The sequence below is a fragment of the Myotis myotis genome, unplaced genomic scaffold (genome assembly GCF_014108235.1).
Source record: "Myotis myotis isolate mMyoMyo1 unplaced genomic scaffold, mMyoMyo1.p scaffold_m19_p_39, whole genome shotgun sequence".
In the NCBI taxonomy this organism is placed as follows: Eukaryota; Metazoa; Chordata; class Mammalia; order Chiroptera; family Vespertilionidae; genus Myotis; species Myotis myotis.
Window position 1 is genome coordinate 491,828 of NW_023416345.1, and position 13,683 is coordinate 505,510.

Sequence of the window (13,683 nt, forward strand, 5' to 3'; positions counted from 1 at the left end):
AGCAATGTGTGCGCTCCTGCCACCCGCGCCCTCCCCGCTGGGCGTGGTCAGTGCCTGGGTTTGGACCATCCTAACGGGTGTGGTGTGGCATCCGATGTTGTCGAAAAGGTCCTTCTTCAGCCCAAATTTACTGTCAGACACACGCAAAGCCCTCGCCTGGCACAGTGAGCCAGCCCCGTGTTTAGCAGCGATTTCTGGTCTGCCTGGGCCTCGCCCCCCGGGACCCCCGGGACGTGACCTTTGTAGGCCAGGGCGCGGCTGCAGCCTGCGGGCCCCCGAGAGAGAGCAGGGGCCACGTCAGCACCGTGAGCGGGTCAAAGGGAACATGCCGTTTGCTCTGGGAAGACGGCGCTCAGCAGCCCCCTGAGAAGCAGGGCCAGGACCAGGCGTCTAAGAGGGTGAATGCAGCCCCGGCCAGGCCCAGGCGCCAGGAGTTCACCGCTGAGCTGCGTGGTCGCTGGCAGGGGTCTGGAGGGCCGTCCTCGGAGATGAGACTCGGGCATCGGGCCATGGATTCCACCTGAAAATACACGTGGGAGCTCCGCCTTCCCGGCCAGCCTGGGCACCTGGGCATCAGCCTGTCCCGGGCGCCTGGGCATCAGCCTGTCCCGGGCACCCTCTGCATCTCCCCAGCATCCGATCCATCGCATCACGGCAGCGAGCGGTGGCTTCACTGCTGCTCTATTTTCCCGCTGCCTGCGACCTGCTCCGACGTCTACATCTGCACGTGGGAAGGCCCTTCGTGGGAAGGATGGGAGCAAGGCATTGCAGCAGCGTCTCTAACGTGAGACGCCGCCACTGGGCCTCCGTCAGAAGGTGTCCGAGAGCCGTGACAGGACGTGGGGCCCGTGCCACTCCCGCACAGGCATCGTTCTCAGCGTTAGGTTCCTTCTCCGCTGCTAGGACCACCCCGTGCACAGATGGGGACATGCCAGAGCTTAAGCCATTCACCCCAGACCTGACCACTTCATGACCGGGCTCCACGCGGCTTCACGGAGCCGCCCTGGTGAGGCGTCGTTCAGGTTAGAACCACCACCTCGATTCCCACTTTGCAAACTGAAAGCCTGGAGTTGTGTATCTATAGAGAGCGATGGGGGCACGCCCCACAGGTCTCCATAACCCGTCAGGTAACTAGTGTTTGCTTCCCCAAACCTCCATAGAACGTGCACTGTCGTCAAGCATGACGTGATCCCGTGAAAGCAAATCGGAAGAGGCACCTTCTCCCGGCGGGGACCATGCCTCCGTGATGATGCTTTTGTGCCAGTGGAGGAGCCATCCCTTCCGTGCCCGGGGAGCGGGAGGAAGCCCGCCGGACAGTCAGTCTATTTTACGTTTTACTGGTAAGGGGCTGAATGCCCTAGCACTGCAGACACAGCAAAGAGATGCCCACAGACGGGTTATTCTGCGGAATGTGCCGTCCGGGCCCAGTGTCAGCCACACACCAAACCACTCAGACCGAACGCAGCGCAGCCACGGCCTCCGTGCCACCAGCGAACCCTCCCCCTAAACTCCCTCCCTCTCATCACCGGGGCAGGTGGGGCTCAGGGCACAGGCTGGGGCCAGCGGCTCACGTCCTCTACACAGCCACACTGTCACCTCCTGCTTTCTCCGCAACCTGATCCCCCATCTGCTCGGTCGCGCCCACGCGCTGAAAATCCACCTTTCCCAGCATGCCTTTCACCTGGGTGACCAGGTGACAGACTTCCTCAGAGACGCTCTCAGAGAGCAGAGAACATGCCAGAGGAAGCCGAGATCCCCCGGAGCCACCGCGCTAATCTGCCTCAAAGCATTCCCAACGTGAAACCATCGAGTGGGGTAAAAGGTCTCAAAAGGGCACCCCTGGGCCCGAGCAGACTTGGCCAGCGAATGGGTCCCTGCACACGTGGGTTTGTGGGGCCACGGGTACCGGGACAGAGGAGCCTGGGCGGACACAGGGGCTGTGAGATCATTTAGACTCTGTCTGCCCCCAACACTGAAAACTGACAGACAGAAAACACCTGCAGAAATGATTTCTGGAAATAGTCCTCTCTTCCAATAGGAGGCTACTGGGACTCATTAAGGTTTAATACTGTTTGTGCATATAAATGTGCATCTGATTGGCATGTATCTGCAAAAACAGGTAAGTAATTTGAGCCTTTGACAACGGAGGTTCAGGCAAAAGTCCGCCATGTATGGTCACGCGGACCCCTCCGGCGCCCCCAATACTGCCCCTCCCGACACAGTGGGCGGAGGGCTGCCCCCTAGACACTTTCAGTGTAATACACTGATTTGTTTCAAACTAGACTTATAATTATTTCATCAGAATTTTAAATTATAAGGTCGAAGTGGTCCATACAATGTTGACCTGGCTTTTCTCAATCGAGTCAGAGGACCAAAGCCAAGCATTGTTTCTAAAATGCCAAGTGCCCCCGGCTCGTATATTGTTTGTTAATCCTCACCCGAGGGTGTTTTTCCCACTGATTCTCAGAGAGATGGGAGGGAGGGAGGAGGGAGAAAGAGATAGAGAGAGAGAGAAACATACATGTGAGAGAGACACAGCGATTGGTTGCCTCACCCTGACAGGGGCCAGGGATCGAACCTGCCCCCAGGTACGTGCCCTTGACTGGGAGCCTAACCCATGATTCTCTGGTCCGTGGGCCCACACCCTAACCACTGAACAAACCGGCCAGGGCCACTCACTCCTATGTTAATGCCGGTTCTTTCTCGTGGCTGCTGGCACTCTTACAAGAGTGCAAAACACGCTGTTTTCAAGTTGCATGTGACCTGCACATGGAAAAGACCATCCATTTGTACCAAACTAATTCCAGAAAGAGTTCTTCACGCGGAGAGTCCTGGGATCTTTGCACGGAAGGGGGAAGGTGACAGGCACTGAGAGTCCAGCAGGAATTCTTACAAACATCACGGTGCGGGTGAGAGGGAGAAACGGGTTATTCACGCATAGGTGATTTCACAGGATTTCCGCCCCCTCGTGCCGTGGGAGCAGCACCGACCCAGAACACACCTCCTCCCGACTCCCTGTTCACGCGTTGTCAGCAGCTCGGTGCTGGCGATGGGGGAAGTGCCAGCTCCCCGGGGGGTTCTATTTATAAACGACTTGGAAACCCATGCTGTGGCTCCGCCCACACACAGTGGAAATGGATCCTGCCAGCGGAGCCCTGTGTCCTCCCCCTCCCACACCATCCTCTCCTTTGGGTGTCCCAGCCTCGATGATCTGTGAGTGACAGCTCCCGTGGGCAGGGCGTCTGCTGTGGTTGATGGGGAGGGCAGCCCACTGCGTGTGAAAATCAGTGCTTTAGTCACAGCAGGGACGTTTGCAAGCGTGTACACGACACATGTGTGCACCTAATGACGTGGCCTGCCTCTCCTCTGTCCATTTCCTCCTGGCATTTTAACGTGACCCATGCCAATAAGAAGAACGGGACGATCATGTACTTTGAATACTGAATTCCAAAACATACACTTGTCATCTTCCATCTCACCAGGTGTTTGTTAATTTCGTTGATTTTTTCAAAGAACCACTCTGGGTTACATTGATTACTTCCTATTATTTCCTATTTCCCATGTTACTTATCTCTGCTCTAATTCATATGAGCTGCCTGCATCTGTTTGCTTTGGATTTGGTTGGTCCTCGTTTTTTCCTATTCCCGAAGATGCAATGTTACCTTGTTGATTTGAGACCTTCTAAAGGGATTGCTTATAGCTATGAATTTCCCTCTTGGCACGGCTTTTGCTGCACCCATACAGTCTGGTGTGTTTCCATTTCCAGTTGTCTGAGATATTTCCCAGATCCCTGGTGACTTCTTCTTTACTGATGGGTTGTTGATGAGCGTGTTGTTTAATGTCCACATATTTGTGCATTTTCAAGTTGTACTTCTGTTATTTATTTTACGTCTCCTCCCATTGTGATGGAGAAAGAGACTGTGCATGATTTCAAGCTTCTAACTTCTTTAAGAATTGTTTTGTGGCCTCACAGGTGGTCTATCCTGGAGCAGGATCCATGAGCACTTGGGGAGCAGTTGAGTTTGCTCTTGTTACATTGAGTGCAGACAAGTGGTTTTCAAAGAAGCATTTTAGAAGGAGAAACCGTCACTGAGCCACATCGCCTTCTCATGCAGAATTTCATCACGCATCTCACTTCACAGGCTGCCTTGGGCTCCATTCTGTTCCCTGGGTAACATACGTGCTCATGGGAAGGGTTGCTGTGAAACTTGGACATGGACAGTGGGCTGCTCGTCCGTTACAAGTGTATGCGGCGGCTCAGGGGTCCCCACACCGGCAAAGGTCCACGGCTCCATCATTTGTTAAAAATATTTTTTTATTGATTTCAGAGAGGAAGGGGGAGGGAGAGAGAGAGAGAAGCACCAGTGATGAGAGGGAATCATTTACAGCTGCCTCCTGCACACCCCACACTGGGGAGCCAGCCCACAACCCGGGCATGTGCCCCTGACCAGACCAAAGCCAGGACCCTCAGTCCACAGGCCGACGCTCTGTCTGCTGAGCCATTCCGGCTGGGGTGGAACTGTTTTGACGCTATGGATGTAAGAGGAGATCGGGAGGTTGGGAAGCCCAGGCTGCAAAAGGCCATGCTGCATGCTTCAGAGCTGCCTGCGTTTAGGAAAGCAGGGCTACAGGTCCCTCTCCTCTTCTCAGAAGCAGGGTGAGCCAGGCCGCCATGCCCAGCAGAGGGCGGACCTGCTTAGGGTGTGCAGATGGGGACTGGAGGGAGCAGGAGAGAGCGTTCCTGAGCAGGGCTGGATAAGGGCAGGGGCACAGGTACGGGGAAGAAGCCTGAGAACTTGGAGGCTCCCTGCCCTCCTGGAGGGGTAGCCAGAGTGCACCTGGCCAGGTACGGGAAGGTCATAGCCCGGAGGCATCCTGCCCTCCCCCCTGAGGCTGGGTGGGGCGGAGGGAGCTCTGGGTGCAGGAGGGTGGCCAATGCCTGGTGCCCAGGGACCTAACTCGGGTACCTGAGCTCCAGTTGGAAAATTCCGCATCTGAAGGAGCTTATTAAAAGCTTGCTTCCGGGAAGGTTTTACATAATTGTGGCTCATTTTCTTTAATCCCACATCAAGATAAACTTGTTTTACATATAAATTTAAAATATGTGTGTCTGTAGATATACATTTGCTTCTGATAACATTTAATTCAAATGTGAGCTTTTAAAGTGTGCCAATCATATTTTGAATTTTCTCTCCATTTCCATCATTTAGCTATCTGCATACATATGCATATTTTGTAAGACTCGCAACTTGAGTGTCAGACCTTTTTTCCATGAAGTATTATAGCTGGACATTTTATTTATTTATTTTCTAAAATATGTTTTTATTGATTTCAGGGAGGGAGAGGGAGAGATAGAAACATCAATGATGAGAGAGAATCATGTATCGGCTGCCTCCTGCACGCCCCCCACTGGGGATCAAGTCTGAAACCCAGGCATGTGCCCTGACCAGGAATCAAACTGTGACCTCCTGGTTCCTAGGTCGACACTCAACCACCGAGCCCCGCCGGCCGGGCTGTAGCTGGACATGTCACTCGCACTGCATCTGTGGAGCAAGTCAGCCCGGCGCGGGGTAAGAGCTGCTTTCGTAGAGCAGAGATGTGGACGGACGGTGCTTCCCGGGTGTTAAATGGATGATGTCACAACGGGAGCTTGTGATGCTGACCGAGGACAAGTCCGGGAGGAGAGGAGTGTGGGCCCCACACTTGGGCTCTGGATGATTTAAAGTCCGTTACTCCACGTTCACACGTGTTACATCGGCCCCTGGCGGTGCCCATGGCATCCCACACGGGGACTATTCAGAATCATGAGTGCCCACATGGATATTCTAAACATGAGACGTTTAATTAGGAACCCCTTTGTCTGTCATGTTAGGATTCAGAAGTGATCCCGGGAGAGGACAGAATTGGCTCAGTCCTTTAGCAAAACGTGTCAAAGGAAACAGAAGCCTTTTTCTCAACAAAACAGATGCATTTTACAAAGAGAAACATTCACATCCCTTCACTGAGGTCCAAGGAGCCAGGCACAGCGAGGGGGCGCACGCTGTAGCCCCTGCTAATGGCACCTACACCTGCATGTCGCCCTTGCCAGCAGCTTTCACAGGAAGGGGCGGCGGACGGCCCACTTCCTCTGGGCGTGTCCAGGTCAAGGACACTGCTCCCCTCTGACCACAGGGAGCCCAGGGGGACACGTCTGCTGGGCTCCCTGGCCCCTCCCGGGCCCGCGGGCACTGCTGCCGGCTGCCAGCTCACTTCCCCCGTCAGGGCGTCCCAGAGACAGGGAGCAGGCCGTGAGCACAGACTTCACACCCACCAGGCGCGCCTCACACAGACGGGCAGACAGTCAGGTCACGGGCCCCACGTGGAGATGCGGTTTGCTCACTGTGGGCCCAAGGGCAGGTCAGAAATACAACAGCCAAAGCCTGCAAAGTGGCGACCACAGCCCAGCCAATGGCGACCAGGGACTCTGCGTTCCCTGCGGCAGACGCTGCTAAGAAAAGGCCTTGCTTAGCTGGGAACACAGAGCATGTGGGGTTTGGCCGTTTTTAGGACCGAAATAATATGCAGATTCGTGGGACTCTGGCTGGGAGACAGAGACGTAGTGTTAAAGCGAGCCTTAACGATGCCCCGTTCTCTGTGCCCCTCGGTGTTCGGGTCGATGCAGCTCTTCATTCCCCAGCAAGCGTGGCCTCACGCTACGCCCGCCGTTCCAGCGACGGGACGCTCAGCCGCTCTGGGCAGAGACTCGCACAGAGAAGATACTTCAGAGCCATTCCATCCCCATCCCAGATGCCCGCGCTGCACCCGCAGGTGATGGAAGTGTCCGCCCCTAAAGGCACTTTTATTGAAAAACCCATCAGTAAATGGCTTCTCTGAGAGCCTGCCCCAGGCTCCTGGCCCCGCCCACTCCATCCCGAAGCCCCGCCCCTGGCCCTTCACTCACAGGGAGTGGGCAGGTGCGGGGTCTCCTCTCGTCTCTGTCATGGCTCCCTATCTCCTCAGTGTCTTCTGCATGCAGACCCATCCTGAAAACGCTGTCTGCAGTGCATGCGCGTGCGTGCGTGCATGTGTGTGAGCATGTGTGTGCATGTGTGCGTACGAATGTGTGCGTGCATGTGTGTATGTGTGTGCGTGCATGCGTGTGCATGCATGTGTGTGCATGTGTGTATGTGTGCATACGAATGTGTGTGAGCATGTGTGTGCATGTGTGTATGTGTGCGTACGAATGTGTGTGAGCATGTGTGTGCATGTGTGTATGTGTGCGTACGAATGTGTGTGAGCATGTGTGTGCATGTGTGTATGTGTGCGTGCGAATGTGTGTGAGCATGTGTGTGCAGGCACGAATGTGCATGCGTGTGTGAATGTGTGCATGCGTGTGCGTGCGATTCAGGTTTTAGCGCAAATTGCAAGCAAATCAAAAACGTGGGCCTGGCCCTTTCTTCCTTCCCTGGGAGCAGCAAGCAGAGGTGATAACATGAGCTCATCTGATTTAGGAAGGCGGGGTCCGCGGGTCCTGAGAAAACCCGGTGAGTGGGAAGGAGACACGCAGATGCCCTGAGCCTGAAGGGAGAGGACACAGGAAGGACAGTCACAGGCCTGAGCCCCAGACTGTCCGAGAGCCACACGCGGCTCCTGGAAAGCAGCCCTCTGGGCCATGAGGATGGACGGGCTGGCACAGACGGGGACATGTGGAGGTGACAGGGACGAACTGTGGGATGGCCCAGAACCAGGGGGCGGCTCACACGCAGAGGGCACTTCACCTGCAGCCCACTCTGCAGGGCGCCCAGTGACAGGTGACAGAGTGAGTGCGGGCCGGCCGTGTGGCTAGGGGGCTGAGTGTCGTCCTGTGAACCAGGAGGTCACGGTTTGATTCCCGGTCAGGGCACTTGCCCAGGTTGCGGGCTTGATCCCCAGTGTGGGGCGTGCAGGAGGCAGCTGATCCGTGATTCTCTCTCATCATTGACGTTTCTCCCTCTCCCCCTCTTCCTTCCTCCCTGACATCAATAAACATTTTTTTTTTTAAAGAGTGAGTGCAGGTTAAACAGACCCACCCTGGTCCCTGGGCTGCACAGGGTCCGGGATCGACACCAAGGACGCTTGGCCAGGGCTGTAGCAGTCCCACCCCTGCCTCGCAGCATCCGTCGGTCTCCTGTGGAGCCCTCACCACTCAGATCCCATCTCAAACATCGTGAGCTATTTTACATGCTATTTAATTCTGCCCTCACCATAATCTCAATGCAAATGAGCGCCTTTTCTGGATCCTATGAATCTGTTACTTAAAATTATGTAAAAACGCCCCGGAATAATTTCATAATTTGAAGAGGTAATCGCTCCTTCCCCGAAGAGCGCTGATCAGCTGCGTTTTCCTGCGAGCATTACAGTTACGGCGGCTTCCCTCCTTTTCGTTATCCGTCCGGGAGACGGCGCGGTGTGAGTGTGTGCATCGCTGTGTCTGCCTGGCCCTTCAAGTCTCCCCGGTACATTTCCTTCCCTCGGAACCCGAGTTCTTGTCCTGATCCAGCTCCCGCCACCTTCCCATCTCTATCCTGCAGCCTGCGCTTCCTGCAGCGGCCTGTGCCCTTCCGCTCTGGCCTCACTGTCGGCAGAGGGACCTCCTGGGGCGCGACACGCCGCCCACCGTTCCTCCCTGGGCACCACAGGGCCCCCGCTTCCACTGGCATCAAACGGGAAGCCATCCCCTGGCCTTCAGGTCCCGGTGGGCCACGTCGCTTTAACGGTCACTCAGTAACAATGAGGGAGAGGAGGGGGCGGGGCGGCCAGTGCCAGCTGCTGCAGGGATTTGGGTGGGGGTGAGTGCCGGTGACTCCATGGCAAAGCCGGGCTCCACGCGGTCAGCTGTTTGCCTGGCCACACAGCTGGAGAGAGGGGGTCACCCGCACCCGAGGGTGACCTCTGCACCCGCAGCAGCTCCCAGCCGCCCATCCCCCGGCCTCTGTCAGCTGGGGTGCTCTCCCCACAGCCGCACCAGCACCGCCCCCCGTGCTCCACACAGAACGTGAGGATGCACTGAGCTTGCTGCCACGCCTCCCCGGTTCGGCCCGGCTAAGATTCCCCATCGCACGGGCCAGCAATGTTCCACGCCGCATGGGGCGGGAAGCGGGGTCTGCAGAGCCTCGCAGAACACACCCCCCTCAGCACATCCGCTCCGCCAGGCCCACCTGGACGTGGCGCTGCTTCACGGACGCGCTTGGACGTTGCTGAGAGAGAAGACACTGAAGTTCTCAGCACAAGAAAATCCATAACTATGTGAGCGATGCGTGCTCACTCAGTGCGCGTGGCGACCGCCTCAGCATCTGTGCGCACGTCACATCCTATGTCCTGCACCGGGACAGAGCAGCGCTGCCGTCCACGCTCTCCGTGAGGCGGGGAGGAGGGAACAGGACACACCCACCACACCCAGGAGAGAACAGGGCACACCCACCACACCCAGGAGAGAACAGGGCACACCCACCACACCCTGGTGGGATTCCGGGCTGGCTTCCAGCCCAGGGGGACGGACAGACACACAGCCCAGCTCTCACTGTTCAGCTCCAGCAGCCAAAGGTCAGGGCGCGTGACGCCGCCTGGCTGTCCGTCCATTGCCCCAGCCCATGTGCTGCTGCGCCCGCCCAGAGGCGCGAGCCTTACCTTGTCGGGGTCCGAGGCGGTGATGACCCACACGCAGTGGGCGTTGTCCTCGTACTGCACCGGGTAGTTGGGGGAGGTGATGGTGCCGCTGGGCCCCCGCAGGTTGGACCCGCACGTCCGAGCTGCAAACACACAGAGGAGAGTTACTTGCGCCCGCCCGCCCGGGGAAGGCGACAGCCTCGTGGAACCCATCCGGCGGCTAAAGGAACAGTTTCCTGAGCTCTCGTTGGCAAGTGGGTGCCACTCAGCACTCAGGACCCCGGTTTGCAGCTGCCACTGGAACTCTTTATTCCAGTCCATGTGCCAGCCTTTCCCCCGCACACGGCCCAGCGATGCCAGCGCCATGGACAACGTCGCGCCAATGAGCCCATCTTGAGCCCCATTCTGACTCCACGGCAGTTGTGGGCACATCGGGTGCCCCCGGGTGCATACGCTAGAGCGGACAGCACGGTGCAGGGAGACGCAAGACCAGAGTCTCAACCAAACCACCAACACACGGCCCCAGATAAGCACCCGGCCCCCCAGCTTTGTCCCTCCCACTGCACATGGGGGGGGGGGGCTGCGATGTCTCCCTCAAGCCTTTCCCTCCTACAGCAACCCACACCCATCCCTTTACGGCAAACAGGAGCTTCAAACAGGTGCAAGTTTAAAGGAAGGAAATGGAAATCGTTGCTCCGTGGTTGATCATCCGCCTATGAACCAGGAGGTCACAGGTCGATTCCTGGTCAGGGCACAGGCCCGGGTTGTGGGCTCCATCCCCGGGTAGGGGGCGTGCAGGAGGCAGCCGATCCATGATTCTCTCTCATCATGGATGTTTCTATCTCTCTCTCCCTTTCCCTTCCTCTCACTAAAATCAATAAAAATATATTTCTTTTAAAAAAAAAGAAACAGTAGCTCTAAAGGAAAAAGTACCTTCAAGTGGAAAGACCAAGCAAATCAGAGGAATGTTGGAACCCAACATATGTGACGACGTTTGGGATATAAAACACTTCAACTGACCTCCTCTGTAGGAGAGGAGGCGTTTTCCTTTCAAATCAATAGTCAATAATAGGAAATCAAATGTCAGCCTGAGCCCCAGTTTTAACATTGATCATTTAAACTTGGTTTGAGAAACTAAGAAACAAGTGAGAACTAACAGGAGAGAAGGTCAGCTTCCTTTTCCTAAGTCACCACGTCAGGCAAACTGATTGAACGGTCACCAGGGCTCAGCCGGCGTGGCTCCGTGGTTGAGTGACGGCTGTGAACCAGGAGGTCACAGTTCAATTCCCGGTCAGGGCACAGGCCCGGCTTGCTGCTCAGTCCCTAGTGCGGGGCGTGCAGGAGGCGGCTGACCGATGTTCTCTCTCATCATTAATGTTTCTCTCTCTCCCCCTCTCCCGTCTCTAAAATCAATAAAAAAAATATTAAAAAACACACAAAACAAAATAGAGCAGGATCCTGTGCTCCGAGGGCCACATGGGGCGGGGTCTGGAGAAACGCTACCCTCCCTGTTGCTCACTGCCCCCAGGGAAGCACATTTCTCCTTTCCATTCCCACGGACACGGAAATAATGGAAATGCGGCCGGCCACCCAGACCCCCCTCTCTGACCGCGATCACTCCCTCGCAGGCCTTGGTTCCTGAGCGTGAGCCCTTCGTCCTGGGAGACAGCGCCCTCCTGGGCGTCGTCATCGTCACCATCATGCCCAGGCCTACAGGTGTCGGCGCGTGAACATGTGAGATTGCTCAGCTTTTCAGGTGCCGGATGGATACCTACCCACCATGACGACAATCCCCTGAAAATTCACCCACCACACGGATGAACTAAGCCCCGTGTCACCAAGCTTTCAAACAGCGACATCGCCAGCGGCTTTCCAACCAAACATTTCTTAACTGAAGACGCATCTGGTTTTCCAAACGCAGTAGGTGGGCCATCGCTCACACGGTCACGCAACCGGGTGAACGGGACATCGCGGACCCTCACAGGTCCCTCGCTGACGGGCTGTCTTTAGAAACGCCTTCTCAGCGGGTCCGGGAGCGGAACGCCGGGGTAAAGTCTTCCAACGCCCCAGCATGCTGACGGCGTTGATTAGAAAGCCCTCGGGGAAAAGAGTCCATCCATGCGACGTGAGGTACAAAACCTGTGTTACCTGCTCACACTGCGTCACACCTCGTCCTGACAGCGGGTGTTAGGCACGATGCCGTTGTACTCAGAATCTATCTGTTGACTTCATTTTGACTTGGTCTTATCTAAGCGCCATTGTCAGCGCCTCAGACTCGGGGAAGGATTCCTCTGAGGAATGTGTGACGCCGGGAACGAATTGGTTACCTTCCCAGGGACAATCTGTGCCCGCTGTCCCCTCATGGGTAGCCAGGGACGCCCGAGCTCTGACCCCCTTCAGTGCCGGTCCCGCTGGCGGCTTTGAAGCTGACCTCCAGCCTGGCCTGTGAAATCGGTTCCGGCTCTCGGGAATCCCTCTGAGCGGAGCTCAGGGAAACAGGATTGCCGGTGACAACTCTATTGGCTGAATATTCATGGGAAGCGGCCCATTTCCCACCCTTTATGCGCACATAACACTGTGTCCACATGAAGCGATCGTGGGTCCAGGCCCTTCTGAGGCTTTCCTCACCTCTCACCAAAATGATCCTTAGAAGAGCTTTTCTTTCTTTCTTCTGAATGTGTCTCTACCTTTACAAGACACTTTCCTAATAAGTTAACATTTTAACTCTTTTTGCTGAGATTTGTAATTAAGCTGTTGAAATGATCAGCAGACGGGAACTACCAGTATGTGAATGTCTTCCTGCCACGTGAACAGGCGGAACCTCTGAAATGAGACCGTCTGGCACTGGGCAGTTTCCCGCATAAATACCTGCGCTTTTTGAACAGGAGAAACACTTCAAACGACGTGATCGAACCACAGGTGTTTAATTTAAACCGCCTTCTGAGCAAGAGTCAGAAACTTCAGCTTGTCCTTGCCTGTGTCTCTGCCTCCTAACCCATTCCCTGCTTCCCCACCATCTCCCCACCTGCTTCCCCACCATCTCCCCACCTGCTTCCCCACCATCTCCCCACCTGCTTCCCCACCATCTCCCCACCTGCTTCCCCACCATCTCCCCACCTGCCTCTCCATCATCTCCCACCTGCTTCCCCACCATCTCCCCACCTGCTTCCCCACCATCTCCCCACCTGCTTCCCATCATCTCCCCACCTGCTTCCCCACCATCTCCCCACCTGCTTCTCCACCATCTCCCTACCTGCTTCCCCACCATCTCCCCACCTGCCTCTCCATCATCTCCCCACCTGCTTCCCCACCATCTCCCCACCTGCTTCCCCACCATCTCCCCACCTGCTTCCCCACCATCTCCCCACCTGCTTCCCCACCATCTCCCCACCTGCTTCTCCACCATCTCCCCACCTGCTTCCCCACCATCTCCCCACCTGCCTCTCCATCATCTCCCCACCTGCTTCCCCACCATCTCCCCACCTGCTTCCCCACCATCTCCCCACCTGCTTCTCCATCATCTCCCCACCTGCTTCTCCACCATCTCCCTACCTGCTTCCCCACCATCTCCCCACCTGCCTCTCCACCATCTCCCCACCTGCTTCCCATCATCTCCCCACCTGCTTCCCCACCATCTCCCCACCTGCTTCTCCATTAGCTCCCCACCTGCTTCTCCACCATCTCCCTAGGACTCACCCACTAGGTAACACTGTCTCGTATCAAGGCTTCCCTACTCTCCACAGAGGACTCTCAGATTTCCCCAGCAACTACTCGGAGTTCAAGCCCTCACATGCAGTCTTTACCAAACTCCCGTGTCCATGGAGCTGCCAGGATTGGATTTCCGTGAGCGATTACCCACATCCGCATGGCGGTTTAAGTCCCGGCTCCCATTAACCGCTCGCCTCCTGCAGGGCATCTCCCCAGGTCCTCTCTCCTGTGTGGTTCCAGGGCAGGGAGGTTCTATTAAACTGCACATTTCCAAGTGGAGAGAGAGGAGCGAAGCCACAGTGGGTCCTCTCACAGCCACATCGTCCGCTCCATCAGCACCCACCACTGAAG

General features: G+C 56.3%; 1 protein-coding gene across 1 annotated transcript in view; it reads right to left on the bottom strand.

Annotated features, from left to right (window-relative positions):
• Positions 1-9,149: 9,149 nt before the first annotated feature.
• Positions 9,150-13,683, bottom strand: part of LOC118653230 (CUB and sushi domain-containing protein 1-like) — a 213,225-nt gene continuing 208,691 nt past the window's right edge. The window contains exons 11-12 of the mRNA XM_036303903.1: positions 9,646-9,767; positions 9,150-9,215 (exon numbers count right to left, since the gene is read on the bottom strand). Of these exons, the coding sequence (XP_036159796.1) occupies positions 9,150-9,215; positions 9,646-9,767 (188 nt within the window). The remainder of the gene's footprint in view (positions 9,216-9,645; positions 9,768-13,683) is intronic.